The sequence below is a fragment of the Carassius carassius genome, chromosome 2 (genome assembly GCF_963082965.1).
Source record: "Carassius carassius chromosome 2, fCarCar2.1, whole genome shotgun sequence".
In the NCBI taxonomy this organism is placed as follows: Eukaryota; Metazoa; Chordata; class Actinopteri; order Cypriniformes; family Cyprinidae; genus Carassius; species Carassius carassius.
Window position 1 is genome coordinate 45,953,358 of NC_081756.1, and position 14,544 is coordinate 45,967,901.

The 14,544-nt window shown below is 35.0% G+C and overlaps 1 protein-coding gene across 1 annotated transcript; it reads right to left on the reverse strand.

Moving 5' to 3' along the window:
- Positions 1–589: 589 nt before the first annotated feature.
- LOC132110763 (excitatory amino acid transporter 3-like) lies at positions 590–12,753 on the reverse strand. Its single transcript, XM_059517685.1, has 12 exons — positions 12,553–12,753; positions 9,138–9,278; positions 7,940–8,032; positions 7,746–7,860; positions 6,105–6,147; positions 5,924–6,028; positions 5,659–5,843; positions 4,047–4,154; positions 3,130–3,252; positions 2,323–2,517; positions 2,087–2,221; positions 590–1,698 (listed from the first exon to the last, which is right to left on the reverse strand). The coding sequence occupies exons 1-12, from the start codon at positions 12,650–12,652 to the stop codon at positions 1,458–1,460; spliced, it is 1,584 nt and encodes a 527-aa protein (XP_059373668.1). The 5' UTR covers positions 12,653–12,753; the 3' UTR covers positions 590–1,457.
- Between the last annotated feature and the right edge of the window lie 1,791 nt (positions 12,754–14,544).

The following is a 14,544-nucleotide window of genomic DNA, read 5'->3' on the forward strand; positions in this document are numbered from 1 at the left end:
TGGAATTGCACAAGTAATATATTTTAAAACAGTATACTTAAGTCTGAGCCAGATAACGAACAAAATATTGACTCGTTTATTAATGCAGCTTTGAAATGAAATCATATATTCCTGGTATTTTTGAAGATTGGTGGTTTTTATCTATTTATCTATCTATCTATCTATCTATCTATCTATCTATCTATATCGTCCATCTATCATCATCCAAATCATCCATCCATCTATAATCATCCATCCATCCATCATCTTTCTATCTAAAGTGAGAAAAAATAATCTGGAAAAAGTAAATTTATGGATTTATTTTTCAGGTGTAGACACACTTGTCTTTATTATTTTGTGGATACACATACAGTACCTGTTGAATCATACAGCATGACTAATTTGACTACTGTACTGTTTAAATACAGTTGTACAATGGTGTGCTTTACGGTGCTTATTCAGTTCCAGAACCTCAAACACAGACCATTAATGCTTCACATTGATTGTTTTCTCTCATTACTGATATAACCCATAGTATGAAGAAATTAAATACTGTAAAAGAAAGTTAAAAATGGCTCAATGGCAGAAATTTGGCACGGACAAAATCATCAGTGTGGTCTTTTAAAAATATTCTTCAAAGTAGCCCTAATTAAACAACAGAATAAGTAAAATAATAAATTGGTGGCTTGCTGAAGAAACTATTAAAGCTTGCCACTTTCATAACAAAATAATTGTGTACAAAGGATCTGATTTAAATTTTCAGTCCAAAGGCCATTTCAGTACTCCACATTAAATCCTTATCATGCAACGTTTGTATAAAAAAAATCAACACATTAAATTTGGCACAAATCTGAAATGAAAGACACGCAAAGCTCATAAAAATTTGGCCTTCAAAAGCAAGTGCAAATACAGAACTGGCAAACATTTCACACGTTACTGAATTTGAAAATTGAACGTGATTTGCGAAGATAAAATGTGAATGCAGAAGTTTCGATAACCTTAATTAAAGTCAGCGTTTTCGGAGTATAATAACATCGGCTAGTTAGCAACATGCGTACGTTACACAAATCTGACGAGTTTCTTTCAAACCGATGCGCAATATTGCACAAAGCTCCTACTCATACACACAAATACGAAAATCGCCTACTGCTAAAAAGCTATTCGTTAGTACAAAACCAAAGTAAACAACTGTTGTTAATAAAAGAAAACAGCTTTGCATAATTAATGGAAAATATGTTAATGAGCTATGGAAGCACAGTTTTCTCACATCCATTTTTTTCCTCTCAGTCTAGCGGACACGTAAGTTCAAGAGCAAGGTTGGGAAAATGAAGGAAGGAAACCGCAAGGGCAGGTATTGCTAATGTCTGCGCTCAATCATGTCCTCGCTAATGGCTTTCCTTCCTAGTCATGGCACTGGTTTTATGAATGGCTCCTACCTCTCTGGATCTCACTTGTTCAAAAACGAGCGCCACGTGCCTCTAAAACTGCGAGGTCTCGGTGAAGGAAATAGCGTCGCTTTTGTCGATGGTGAAGCCACCGTTGACGTAAGATTTCTTCTCACACTCGTCGTCGTCCAGCGTGGTCTCCAGGGCGAAGGGGTTGACTGCATCCACGTCTGAAATCAGGTCCATCCTCTCTAGTTCTCGCTTCGACAGCTTCTGGACTATTCCAGCGCCGTACGCATCTCCCAGCACGTTGATCATGGTACGGAAGCGATCGCTGATTTCGAAGAGAGATATCAATGTAAACTTTCACACTATAGTAGCAGCCGTTACTCCTCTTCTAGTCTTTGAGTCACATGGTCCTTCAGAAATTATATACTTCCAAGTCTTGTCAAATTTAAGGATTCCTAGGAAGTTTGTATTTATAAGTCGTTTTTACTAGTCAGGTGTTTTCAAGTCATTTGGTTGGAGCTAGATGGAGGCTTATTTCCGTCACATGATGAAAAATCTTAATTGTATCACAATTCTGATTTTCTTTTTCCAATTCTGAGTTTATATCTCACAATTGTTTAGAACTGACAGATATAAACTCAGAATTGCTCATAATTCTGAGGGGGAAAAGGTCAGTAAACCTGACTCTTTGGTCATTAAAACCATATACTTACAGCAGCCAGTCGACAGCAACGATGAGGGTGACATCACTGGCAGGAAGGCCCACTGCTGTGAGCACTATCACCATGGTTACCAGTCCAGCATTTGGAACTCCTGCTGCACCAATGCTGGCGACTGTTGCCGTGATACTGTGGAATGAACGTTTAAAAAAAGTATCATTCGGCCCTTTGTCCTTCATGAAGCCACATAACTCTATTATATCACACCAGTTGGCTTATATCCCACTTACCTAATTGTAACAATCTGGCCAGCGTCCAGGTCGTAGTTGTTCAGCTGAGCTATGAATATAGAAGCAACAGCTTCATACAGTGCAGTGCCGTCCATGTTGATGGTCGCACCAACTGGAAGAACGAAGCGAGTGATTCTTTTGTCGATCCTGTTGTTCTCCTCTGCGCATCGAAACGTGACGGGCAGAGTGGCTGAGCTGATACAGTAAAGACTCTTGTTAGTGCATAATAGCAGTATTCTTTGATAGTTGTGGATTTAAAAAGTCTGTTTGCTCACAAAAACATCTAAAACTGGAAAGACAGATCTTCAGGAGCAGGACTGAGAAGCCTTGCTATAAACAGCTAGAAAATAACGATCAAAACACAACATTAAAGGCTGCTTTTCTGAAAGAATTATTCATAGCATTTAAGAAATGCATGCCTTTTGCTTGTGCTGAAATTTACTCAAAATGTTCTCAGGATCAGAGGTGCATGTTAGCATAGTTTTAAAAAGAGTTCTTTAAAATATTACTTTAAAAGAAAATACACAAAGTGCAAACCGAACGTAATGTTCTTGGTCACTTAGTTACATTTTAATTGCTATTAAAATTATATGAAACATTTATATATGATATAACATTTATATTAAATACAACTGGCTGAACTTTAGTGCGTTTTGACTCAACAAATACATCTTTATATGTAATTTCATAATGAAATATGGTTAAATTACTGCTGAAGTCTTTTTTAGATTGTGTCTTCAGTTGTGTATTCCAGCCTTTAGTCGACATACCTAGATAATACAGACGGCAGAATATTTGTCGGCTCACCTTGAGGAAATCATGAGAGCAGTCAGCAAGGCCTGTGCCATTCCCAGAGTGAAAGTGAATGGATTCTTCCTCACAAACACAAAGTATATCAGTGGGAGGAATATTATGGAATGGATGGCTAGTCTGTGAAAGGAGAACACATTTTAAAAACAATCCACTATCATAAGCAATGAACATAGGAATAGATATTTTACAATAAAGAACAATATTTGTAAAATATAGCTTTAATTTCAGTGGAACTAAAAAGCTGTTTGGTGTTATTTAAAAAAAAATTTGGAATCAGATCTGTGATTAAAACATAGATGAAGTAGATCGCTTCCATCAACACTCCTGAGTAGAAACTTCATTCAGTAACTTTAGGCAGTTGCTGTTTAATTTCTGATGGTTGTGTTATTTTAATTTACTTTTGCATCTGCTAACATACATGATTGCTCATTTCTACTTCTTCTTTGCCGTGTTTGATCTAGACATTCAATACTCTTTCAGAAGATATGTGATAGCGCTTCCTAATGTAAATCAGTGAAAACACTGGAAGCAGTCAACGGCGCGTAAAATTCGGTCACTGGTGGGCAAGGAGTTAAAAGCATTCAGTATTTTTTACCAATGTCACTTGGATTTAAATCCTCTGTAGTCTGAAGAGGTACAGTTTTTCTGTTCGACTCAGCCGTGTGCAACCCAAACACGTCCTTTCGGTTCATTCCACACGAGTGCATACAGATAAAGAATCTCCTGACTGATGTTTGGTCGCCTACATCACTCAAATGAGTGGAAATGTGGAGTTGATGAAAGCTATACTAAGCACATCTGCAGCTCGAGCAGTTTTAAATGTCCATGGCTCTTATCTGTGAGTGAACAGAGCCGACAGTAAATCTGCTCCTCTGCTAATCAACAAGGGAGCATTAAAGAAGCTTTTTCACCCGCTGAGCACCGTCACCATGTACAGGCCCATCTTCCTGAAGATCTCCCAGTCGTCCACCTCCATGATCTTGGCAGCGATCAGGAACAAGATGCCAACAGGCATGTAACTGCCGCAGAAAAAGTATCATTACATTTATAGTCAATGTTACTCATAATTCCAAGAAGCTTTTCATTTACAGGCTGATGTATCTTCCTACATCTTTTTTTCAAAACTCATAACTGTAATAAAAAATAGATGTTTACTTTTTTTTAAAGAAAAAATGAGTGATGCTTCCTGTGGGTGGTTGCTGGGGTGTATCTATTGGGTTTCTAAGGTATTCTGAAATGGTTGCTAAGGAACTGCTATGTGGTTTCTAGGCTTTTCTGGGTTGTTGCTATGCCATTTCTAGGGTAATCTAAGTGGTTGCTAGAAGGTTGCTATGTGTTTTCTTGGGTGATCTGAGTAGTTGCTCTGTTATTTCTAGTAGTGTTAAATTTGTAAGCCATTTTTAATTTAGTCTTAGTCTTTTAATTTAGTCTTAGTCTTTTAATTTAGTTGTAGTCTAAGTCTTTTAATTTAGTCTTAGTCTTTTAATTTAGTTGTAGTCTAAGTCTTTTAATTTAGTCTTAGTCTTTTAAATTAGTCTTAGTCTAAGTCTTTTAATTTAGTCTTAGTCCAAATCTTTTAAATTAGTCTTAGTCTAAATCTTTTAAATTAGTCTTAGTCTAAATCTTTTAAATTATTCTTAGTCTAAATCTGTTAAATTAGTCTCAGTGTAAATCTTTTAAAGTAGTCTTAGTCTAAGTCTTTTAATTTAGTCTAAATCTTTTAAATTAGTCTTCTCTAAGTGTTTTAATTGTCTTAGTCTTTTAAATTAGTCTTAGTCTAAGTCTTTTAATTTAGTCTTAGTCTTTTAAATTAGTCTTAGTCTAAGTCTTTTAATTTAGTCTTAGTATTTTAAATTAGTCTTAGTATAAGTCTTTTAAATTAGTCTTAGTCTAAATCTTTTAAATTAGTCTTAGTCTAAATCTTTTAAATTAGTCTTAGTCTAAGTCTGTTAAATAGTCATTTAATCATCAAATATCAAAGACCTAGATATGCACTCTCTCTACATTATGAAAACTGGTAATAACAAACAACAAAGATTATTACAGTGAAATTCCTGATAGTAATTCCAATAATTCCAAAATGCTTCAATGTGTCTCTATTAAAACAACAGCGGTTGAGTAAGTCATGCAGTCATGCTGATGCAACCTCATCAGCAATGCTGCATGTTGATACAGTCATTATCGTTTCTTGACCTTATTGTTGTCTTGTCATCGTTTTGTTTTAGTCATGGTAAAAAGCTTGTCAATGAACATGTAACGTCATAGTGTTCGTTAACTAAATAAATACACCTAGTGTATTCTAGGGTGGTTTCTAGGGACTAGCTAGGGAGTAATAGATGGTTGCTAGGAAATTGTTATGTGGTTTCGATGGTATTCTGGGTGGTTTCTACGGAGTTGCAATGTGGTTGTTAGGGTGGTTTCTTACTGTCCCACGTCAAAAGAGCCCATCTTCAAGTCTGAGTATGAGCAATAATTGTGTTAATTGTAAATAATGATTCTTGCTTGTAAGGTGTCAGAACTAACCACATAATAATCTGAACAAGTCTCATGGTAGCCTCATTCAGAGCATCAAAGAACTCGAGCAGGATTCGACCCCTTTCTCCCATCTTGCCGATGACCAGGCCGAAAGTCACACAGAATACGATCAGACCGAGAACATTAATGCCATCTGAATATAAGCCCACAATCTTGTAGTCTTTGGTCAAATTCTACGGAATAAAGAAGCCAGAAATCAATCCATACATTCTCCATCATATATTCTCCATTCATTTTTCAGTCTCTCTCTCACCTGTGCCACTGTTGAAATAATTGTGGTGAACGGTGGAAATGTAGAAATATTACTTGTGCTTGTGTTGGTTTTCAATGGTTCAATCTCTTTGCGCTGTGTCTTATACTAAAACACAGATGATGTTTATTTAAAATATGATATTTGCATGACTTGATATAAGTTAAAACATATTATATTTTACCTGCTGAAAACAGGCTTGCACAAGATTTTCAGGAAACATATTCCTATGAAGAAAAGAGAAAAACAAATCACTTGTTTATAGTGCTTGATATAAATTCATAATCATAGGTAACACTTTAGGGACCAATTCTCACTATTAACTAGTTCACAATGCATGTGTATTACTAGCATATTGGCTGTTTATTAGTACTTTTAAAGCACATATTCTGCATGAGCGTGTTTTAGATCCCTTAATTCTACCCCATTCCTAAACTTAACAACTACCTAACTAACTATTAATAAGCAGCAAATTAGGAGTTTATTGATCAAAAAAATCTTAATTAATAGTGAGAACTGGTCCCCAAACTAAAGTGTGACCAAATTATGTTATTTTGTAATGTTATATGTTTTGTTATGCTATGCTATGTTATTTTTTTATGTTGTTATTTTATGTTATGTTATGCTATGCTATGTTATGCTATGCTGTTCTATGTTATGTTATTTCTTATGTTGTTATTTTGTTATATGTAATCTTCTGCTATGTTATGGTATATTATGTTATGCTATGCTGTTATGCTATGTTATGTTCTTTTATTTTGTCATGTTATGTCATGCCGTTATACTATGCTATGTTATGCTATGTTATGTTATTTTGTTATGCTATGTTATGTTATTTCTTATGGTGTGCTGTTATTCTGTTATATGTAATGTTCTGCTATGTTATGTTATGCTATCTTATGCTATATTATTTTACGTTATGCTATGTTATTTTGTTATGCTAAGCTGTTATGTTATTTTATGTAATGTTATGTTATTTTGTTATGTTATGCTATGCTATGTTATGTTATTGTTATGTTATTTTTTATGTTATGTTATGTTATTTTGTTACATGTAATGTTATGTTATGTAATGTTATGTTGTTATGTTTGTAATATGTAATGTTATTTCATGCTGTTATGCTATGCTATTCTATATTATTTTGTTATGTTATGCTATGCTATGTTATTTCTTATGTTATGTTATTTTGTTATATGTAATGTTATGTTATGCTATGTTATGTTATTTTGCTATGCTATGTTATGTTATTTTTATGTAATGTTATGTTATGCTATGCTATGATATGCTATGTTATTTTTATGTTATGTCATGCTATGTAATGTTATGCTATATTATTTTGTTATATGTAATGTTATGCTGTTATGTTATACTATGTTATGCAATGTTATTTTATGTCATGCTGTTATGCTATGCTGTGTTATGTTATTTTTTATGTTATGCTAAGTTATTTTGTTCTATGTAATGTTATGTTGTTATGCTATGCTATGGTATGTTATTTCTTATGTACATATTTTGTTATATGTAATGTTATGCTATGTTACGTTATGCTATGTTATGCTATCTTATTTTGTTATGTTATGCTATGTTATGTTATTTTGTTATGCTATGCTGTGCTATGTTATGTTATGTTATTTTGTTATATGTAATTTTATGCTATGATATGTTATGTTATTTTATGTGATCAGGACATATAAGCCATACCAAAAATGGTCAGTGCACAAGTTTGTTATTTATTGCAATGAATATCATGCATTTTTAAGTATTACTTAAGTGTTAAAATATGCATTTTTCTTATAACATAGACCAAGGTGTGCAATTTTTTTACCTAACCAGGTCCAGTAAGGTGTCAACAGTGGTCACATTCGGAGTGCTTCCTGCTCTCTCGATATTATCAGCACTCTGAGACACCCCGGGTTTAATCGTCGTCACAAGAGCGATCCCTTTTAAGCACAACATCATTTTTGAACAATCACAATTTACGTCTTTAAAGTGTATTGATCTGATTCTTACGCGACTCACCAAGAATGACAGCAATGATGGTGGTGGAGAAGTAATAAACCACCGCACGAAGACCGATCCTTCCCGACACCTCGGAGTCCAGCGCTGCCACTCCTTCACAAACAAGAACGGAAGTTATGACTACTTATGCATTCTCCAAAGAGCACGACTGACCGACTTAACAATGTCAACCAAGAACATTAACCAATGCAAGTTACACTACAACTAAAAAAGCTCTGTAGCTACAGTTTTCCTTCAAATGTTTGGAACTGTTTGCCCAAGACTTGAGGTTTCAGACGTTACCATCAGCATAAATCCCTATCTTTTTGTGATGATTTGCACTGATAAGGGACGACACAAAGTTTGAAAACATTAAAATAAATTTAGAACATATAAAAATACTATAGCTATTTATAAAAGATCTCTAAACTGTGTTCTGATTGGTCTATTACACATACAGCTTTATTGTCAGTCGGTCAGATAAATAAACCTGGGCACATTTAATCCAGTAATCAATCATTGCAGATGCCGATTGTCATTATTACAGAATGTAAACAAAAGGAAAGTATTATCGCTGGTCTTCGGTGATAAAACCATTCAGTGTTATTGCCTTTATGCTGTGAAATGATAAAGACATTGTCCAAAACCCAGACTGATATTATTCAAGACTTAGACACTGAGTGCATTTCATTCTTTGGGACAACACTGTAGTATACTGTACATATTTCAGCAATAACATCTTTGGCTATACTATGCCAGCGTTTTCTATATAAGAGTTTATGAACCCCTGAGTATTCATGAGGATACTACAGGGGGTTTGTGAGATGATAAAAAGCTAAAAATTACTTAAATCACAAAATGCAAAATTAAAATATTAACATTATTTTGAAATAAAAACAATTGAATTAAAACTACTTACTAAAGAAATTATATTAAATGTTGTATAGATTATATAGCAAAATTATATATATATATATATATATATATATATATATATATATATATATATATATATATATATATATATATATATATATATTTATGTTAATGAACATGTTTTTTTTTTTTTTATAACCCTGCTTGGCTGACAGAAATGTTTGCACCCTCGTTCCTGAAGGTGGCCCTGGACACGTAACATAAGGACAATATTTACAACCTATGAATTTTCACAGCGAGACATAAATGGAGATAGTGTGATGAGCTGAAGAGGCAGCGATACCCGTTATCATGCTGGAGACGATGAGAGGCAGGATGACCAGCTTTAGCATCCTCATCAGGATTTCTCCTGGGAAGCCAAAGTACTGCTTCTCCAGCTGGGACAGAGAGGTGTAGTCCCGAACCAGCACTCCCAGCGCGATCCCTGCAGACAGAAAGACAGAAAGCACATCAAACTGACTATAAATGAGAAGCTCTCTGCTGTGCCTAATCTACATACAGACCTAAATATTCCAATAATATCAACTTGATTGTACTGTATCAGAATGATCAAATATACAAAGTGTCGTCCCTGATCTTCAGAGTGATTTCACAGTGAGTGAGACAGAACGCAAATCTCCAATCTCACTGACATTTAGAAAAGATGCTAACAATAAATAGAGCAAGCTCGTAAATGCTTTGTGATATCCAGGGCCACAAATAATATCCCTGTATCTGTCTGCATTAACACAGGGTGTGCTGTATTAGCTGCTGCTGTTAAACTGATAAATGTGACCCTGGAGCACAAAACCAGTTTTAAGTCGCTGGGGTATATTTGTAGCAATAGGCAAAAAAACATTGTATGGGTCAAATTTTTTTAAATTTTTCTTTTGCAAAGAATTCATTTGGACAATTTACAGGCGATTTTATCAATATTTAGATTTTTTTTTTGCACCCTCAGATTCAAGATTTTCAAATAGTTGCATCTCTGCCAAATATTGTCTCGATCCTAGCAAACCATACATCAATGGAAAGATTATTTATTCAGCATTCATGTGGTGTATAAATCTCAATTTAGAAAAACTGACACTTAAGACTTTTAAGGTTTTGTGGTCCATGGTCACGAATATATTATAGTGTCATTTTAAGTTTTCAACCATCTTAGTTTCATTGTTCTATAATGATGGATTTTGATACAGTCAGATATAGCATTTATCAAACGAACTAAAAAGCTTTCCAATACCCTTAATGAAGTCCATTTGACTGCACTGCAGCTACAGCAAATAACATTTATATTTATGTGTCTGTCTGCAATCTCCTTCTATAACGTCAGGCAAAAAGTTGCACAGGAAAATCTTTGCTTTTAACAAAGATCAGATCAAATGTGTGCTGAGGTGTCGATATTAAAATTATTTTGTAAAAAATAACTTGCGATTAACAACAACAAGTTTTCACTTAAGTACTATCTTTTTATTCTAAAGGATATTATTCCCGTAATAAGTAACGTATGCTAAAATGCACTACTTTTTCACAAGGGATGGCTTCACTGAAGACATCTTGAATATTTAACGAGGCTAAACCAAACCCAAGCTAAACCACAAACGCAACAGTCAATTACAATAGTCTCTGATGTACTGTAACATATCTTTATTACATGTTAGCTTATGACTGAGTAAATAAAAGATGTTAGAAAACATTTGCTTGTGATTTGTTTTATTGTAGGTGACTGCACAAGTTTGCATGGCATCAAAACAATCTGTTTTGATCATTACACAAACATGGCCATAAAAAATCCAAAAGATAAAATTAAATAATAATAGCATCATTTACTATAAGTATTGAATCACTCAGGAGTGTTTGTAATACATAAAACATTTACAGCGATTTTGGTTATTTTTATCATGTAAAAATGCAATTAAAATAACATTATTATAAATATTATAATAGCAATAATATTGCACATATTATAAAAATGTATAAAATAATACATGCATAGTACATTTTGAAAAAGTAGGGAAGTGTTAGCATTCGGGGAAAGTTGTCTCAGTAACTGTAAAGTTATATATTTTAATTACACAAATGGCTTTTCAAAGCTGTATTTAATTAGACTATTTGTGAATACTGCCCTTTAAAAAAAGTTTGTAGGCTAATAGCTGATAAGCAAACAAATGCACATAATTAAACCATGCTGGCATACATTAAGACAAGGTTCAACTATGTGACGAGGATATATTTTAACAGAAGGGTTGAACCATGCTCTCAGAAAGTTCTCATGTTCTGTATATTGTGATTTAATAATTACATTATTTTGTATCACAGTTCACTATTTTCACTGCATGTTGAATTAGTATATTGTAAAAGATGGCTTTTTTTAAGCAATAGTTAATCAAAAAATGAATATTTGCTGAACATGTACTCATCATTAGGCTTTGCAAGATGTACATTAGTTTGTTTCTTCATCAGATTTGGAGAAATGTAGCATTGCATCACTTGCTCACCAGTGGATGCTCTGCAGTGAATGGGTGCCGTCAGAATGAGAGTCCAAACAGATAAAAACATCACAATTATCCATACTCCAGTCAATCAGTTAACATCTTGTGTAATGAAATCTGCAGGGTTATAAGCAACAAATCCTTAATTTGTTTGATCATTTGACTGACTCTTTTGACCAAAATGTCCAAAATAATCCATAATAAAATATAACCATTAATAATACACAATCCATAATAGCGCTTCCTACAGTGAAAAAGTCCTTCCTCTGTCGTCTCTCACACTAAAATTAACCATATATTTCCTTAGAATGGTTTTGGACTGTTTTCGATAAATGATGCTTGATCTGTGCAGATTTCTCTCCTGATTGAGATTAAATGACCTGTTCACTGGAGAAAACTGTATTATGGATAGATGACTCATATTTTAGCATGGAAGCAATGATTGATAAAGTTAAAATGCTTTAATGAGGTATTTGTTTCTTACAAACAAGCAGCTTTTCACTTCACAAGACATTAACTGATGGACTGTGTGGATTACTTGTGAATTATTGTGATGTTTTTATCAGCTGTTTGGACTCTCATTCTGACGGCACCCATTCACTGCAGATGATTCACCGGTGAGCAAGTGATGCAATGCTACATTTCTCCAAATCTGTACCGATGAAGAAACAAACTCATCTACATCTCGGAGTAAATTCTCAGCAAATACAATTTTTGTGTGTGTGTGAACTAGTCATTTAAATTAAGATCACATATTCTTTTAAACAGGGCTTAAGGAATTTCAATAGACTTTCTAAATCAGCAGATTCACTGGAATAAAGTGTGACAACTAGCCCCGATCTCTTTATGCTTCAGTGTGTCACTGCTTGTGTGAGATGAATCGCAGAGAGATTGTCATACTGGAAGTCAGGTCACGTTTCTCTGTGCCAGTAGTAAAATATCTAGACACACACAGACTGATCAATGGCTTCATTCATCATTCACCCATCAACACACCTGCAGATGCATGCAGCTAAATGCAACAAACACAAACATTTGAATTGCTCTTTCATTGAATGATATCAAAACGGCGCAGCAGATCCATCAAACAGCAAACACAGACAGAGAATCAGTGCTGATTTTCATAAAAACAAATGCACTAGATAAATAATTAAGACGTGATAGAACACAATAATGAAGCGAGATATGCGTTGCAGAGAAACGTGAACGCGCTCCAGTCCATCTTACCCAGTATCACCGCACTGATGGTCGCTATGAGAATCCAGTTCCTCTTCAACATGCCCTTCACATCCCGTTCTCTCCGCTCTTTCTTCCCCAGCACATCCATGACGGAAACGCGAGTGAATGTGGCGAGGCTCGCGGTCTTCTGGTCGTCTCGGTCAGATGATATGATGATGTGCGGCGGAGCTGCTGTGGAGAGGAGGGAGGGAGGGAGGGGTGGTCTGCTTCTGTCTGTGACTGAGTCTCCTGATAACCTTTGCTCGGTCGTTTATTGCAATCTGACCTCTGATTTGCTGTCATTTCTTCCCATATGACCATGAATGAGGTATTAAAAATAATAGAATTTAGAAAGCACAACATATCTCTGTCATCGTGCTTATTGTGCAATAGCGTTAACATATAAACATCAAATTCACTCGTTAGTTAAACATGAAAAATCTTGCCTTGTTTTGTCTATATGTAGCTAGGTACTGTTTGGTCAGATTAACAATTAACATTCAGATTAAGAGGAAAGCACGTTCACACCTTTGCTTTCATACAGTAAATAGCCTACCTTTTTGGCAATAATTGTTTTACTGTGAATTTTTAGTCTGTAAGTAGTATCAATCTGAGTGCCATATGTGTGTGTGTGTGTGTGTGTGTGTTGTTGTTGTGTTTGATTTCCTGATTAAAGAATAAATAAATTCTCTATTCACATCTTTGTTTCCCACAAGCAGTTGCAATAAATAAATACCCCCTTACCTCTTTGTATAATATATAGGAGATGTAATAAGCTTCAATAGCTACTTCTTCCCACCGGTGTCCTGACCCGCTCAGCTGAGGTCTTTACTAAGAGACTTGTTTAAAAGAAGTTTATAATCATCATAGGAAATGGTTTCACATAATTAAAAACAATAACTCATAAGCAAATAACAATAAAAAGTAAACAATGAGAAGTCTTGTTACGATCGGAACCCAGAGAAACACAGGAGCATTTCCATTTTCAGTGAACACTAACACAAACACCCACACACGTACACGTACAGCACTTGCCATGGATATAGGGAGTCTACAGGGAGTCTGGTCTCTTACTCAGCTAGCGAATTCACAGTAGCATTAGTTCAGATTTAGTAATTGCATATTTTTCCAGTAAAGCAAGCTAATCTATCCCTTTCTTAATCTAAACCATTACAACACCTTAAAGGCGTAGGCTAGGCAAGTAGCCATTTCTAAACACATCATAACACTTCTTTTTAGATAAAATAAATCATGTAATGGCTGATTTCTACTTTTGCGTCAGAACTACACCCCAAAGTAACATGCTCGTGGACATTTTTTATATAAACTGTTAAATTTATTAAACTCAGTGTCATTCATGTAAAAATTTCAAATGTTTTACAAATAGTGTAAAATTACAGTAAAATAATAATATTATGTAATATTATATATTATACTTTTATTATATAAGTATATAAGGCCATCATACTGTAAAATGAAACTGCGGTAAGGCCATCATTCTGTAAAATGAAACTGCGGTAAGTCCATCGCACTGTAAAATTAAGTGAGTGAGTGAGTGAAGTGACATTCAGCCAAGTATGGTGACCCATACTCAGAATTTGTGCTCTGCATTTAACCCATCCGAAGTGCACACACACAGAGCAGTGAACACACACACACACTGTGAACACACACCCGGAGCAGTGGGCAGCCATTTTTTATGCTGCGGCGCCCGGGGAGCAGTTGGGGGTTCGGTGCCTTGCTCAAGGGCACCTCAGTCGTGGTATTGAGGGTGGTGAGAGAACTGTACATGCACTCCCCCCACCCACAATTCCTGCCGGCCCGGGACTCGAACCCACAACCCTTCGATTGGGAGTCCGATTCTCTAACCACCAGGCCACGACCTCCACTGCGGTAAGGCCATCATACTGTAAAAGGAAACTGCGGTAAGGCCATCATACTGTAAAATCAAACTGCGGTAAGGCCATCATTCTGTAAAATCAAACTGCAGTAAGTCCATCA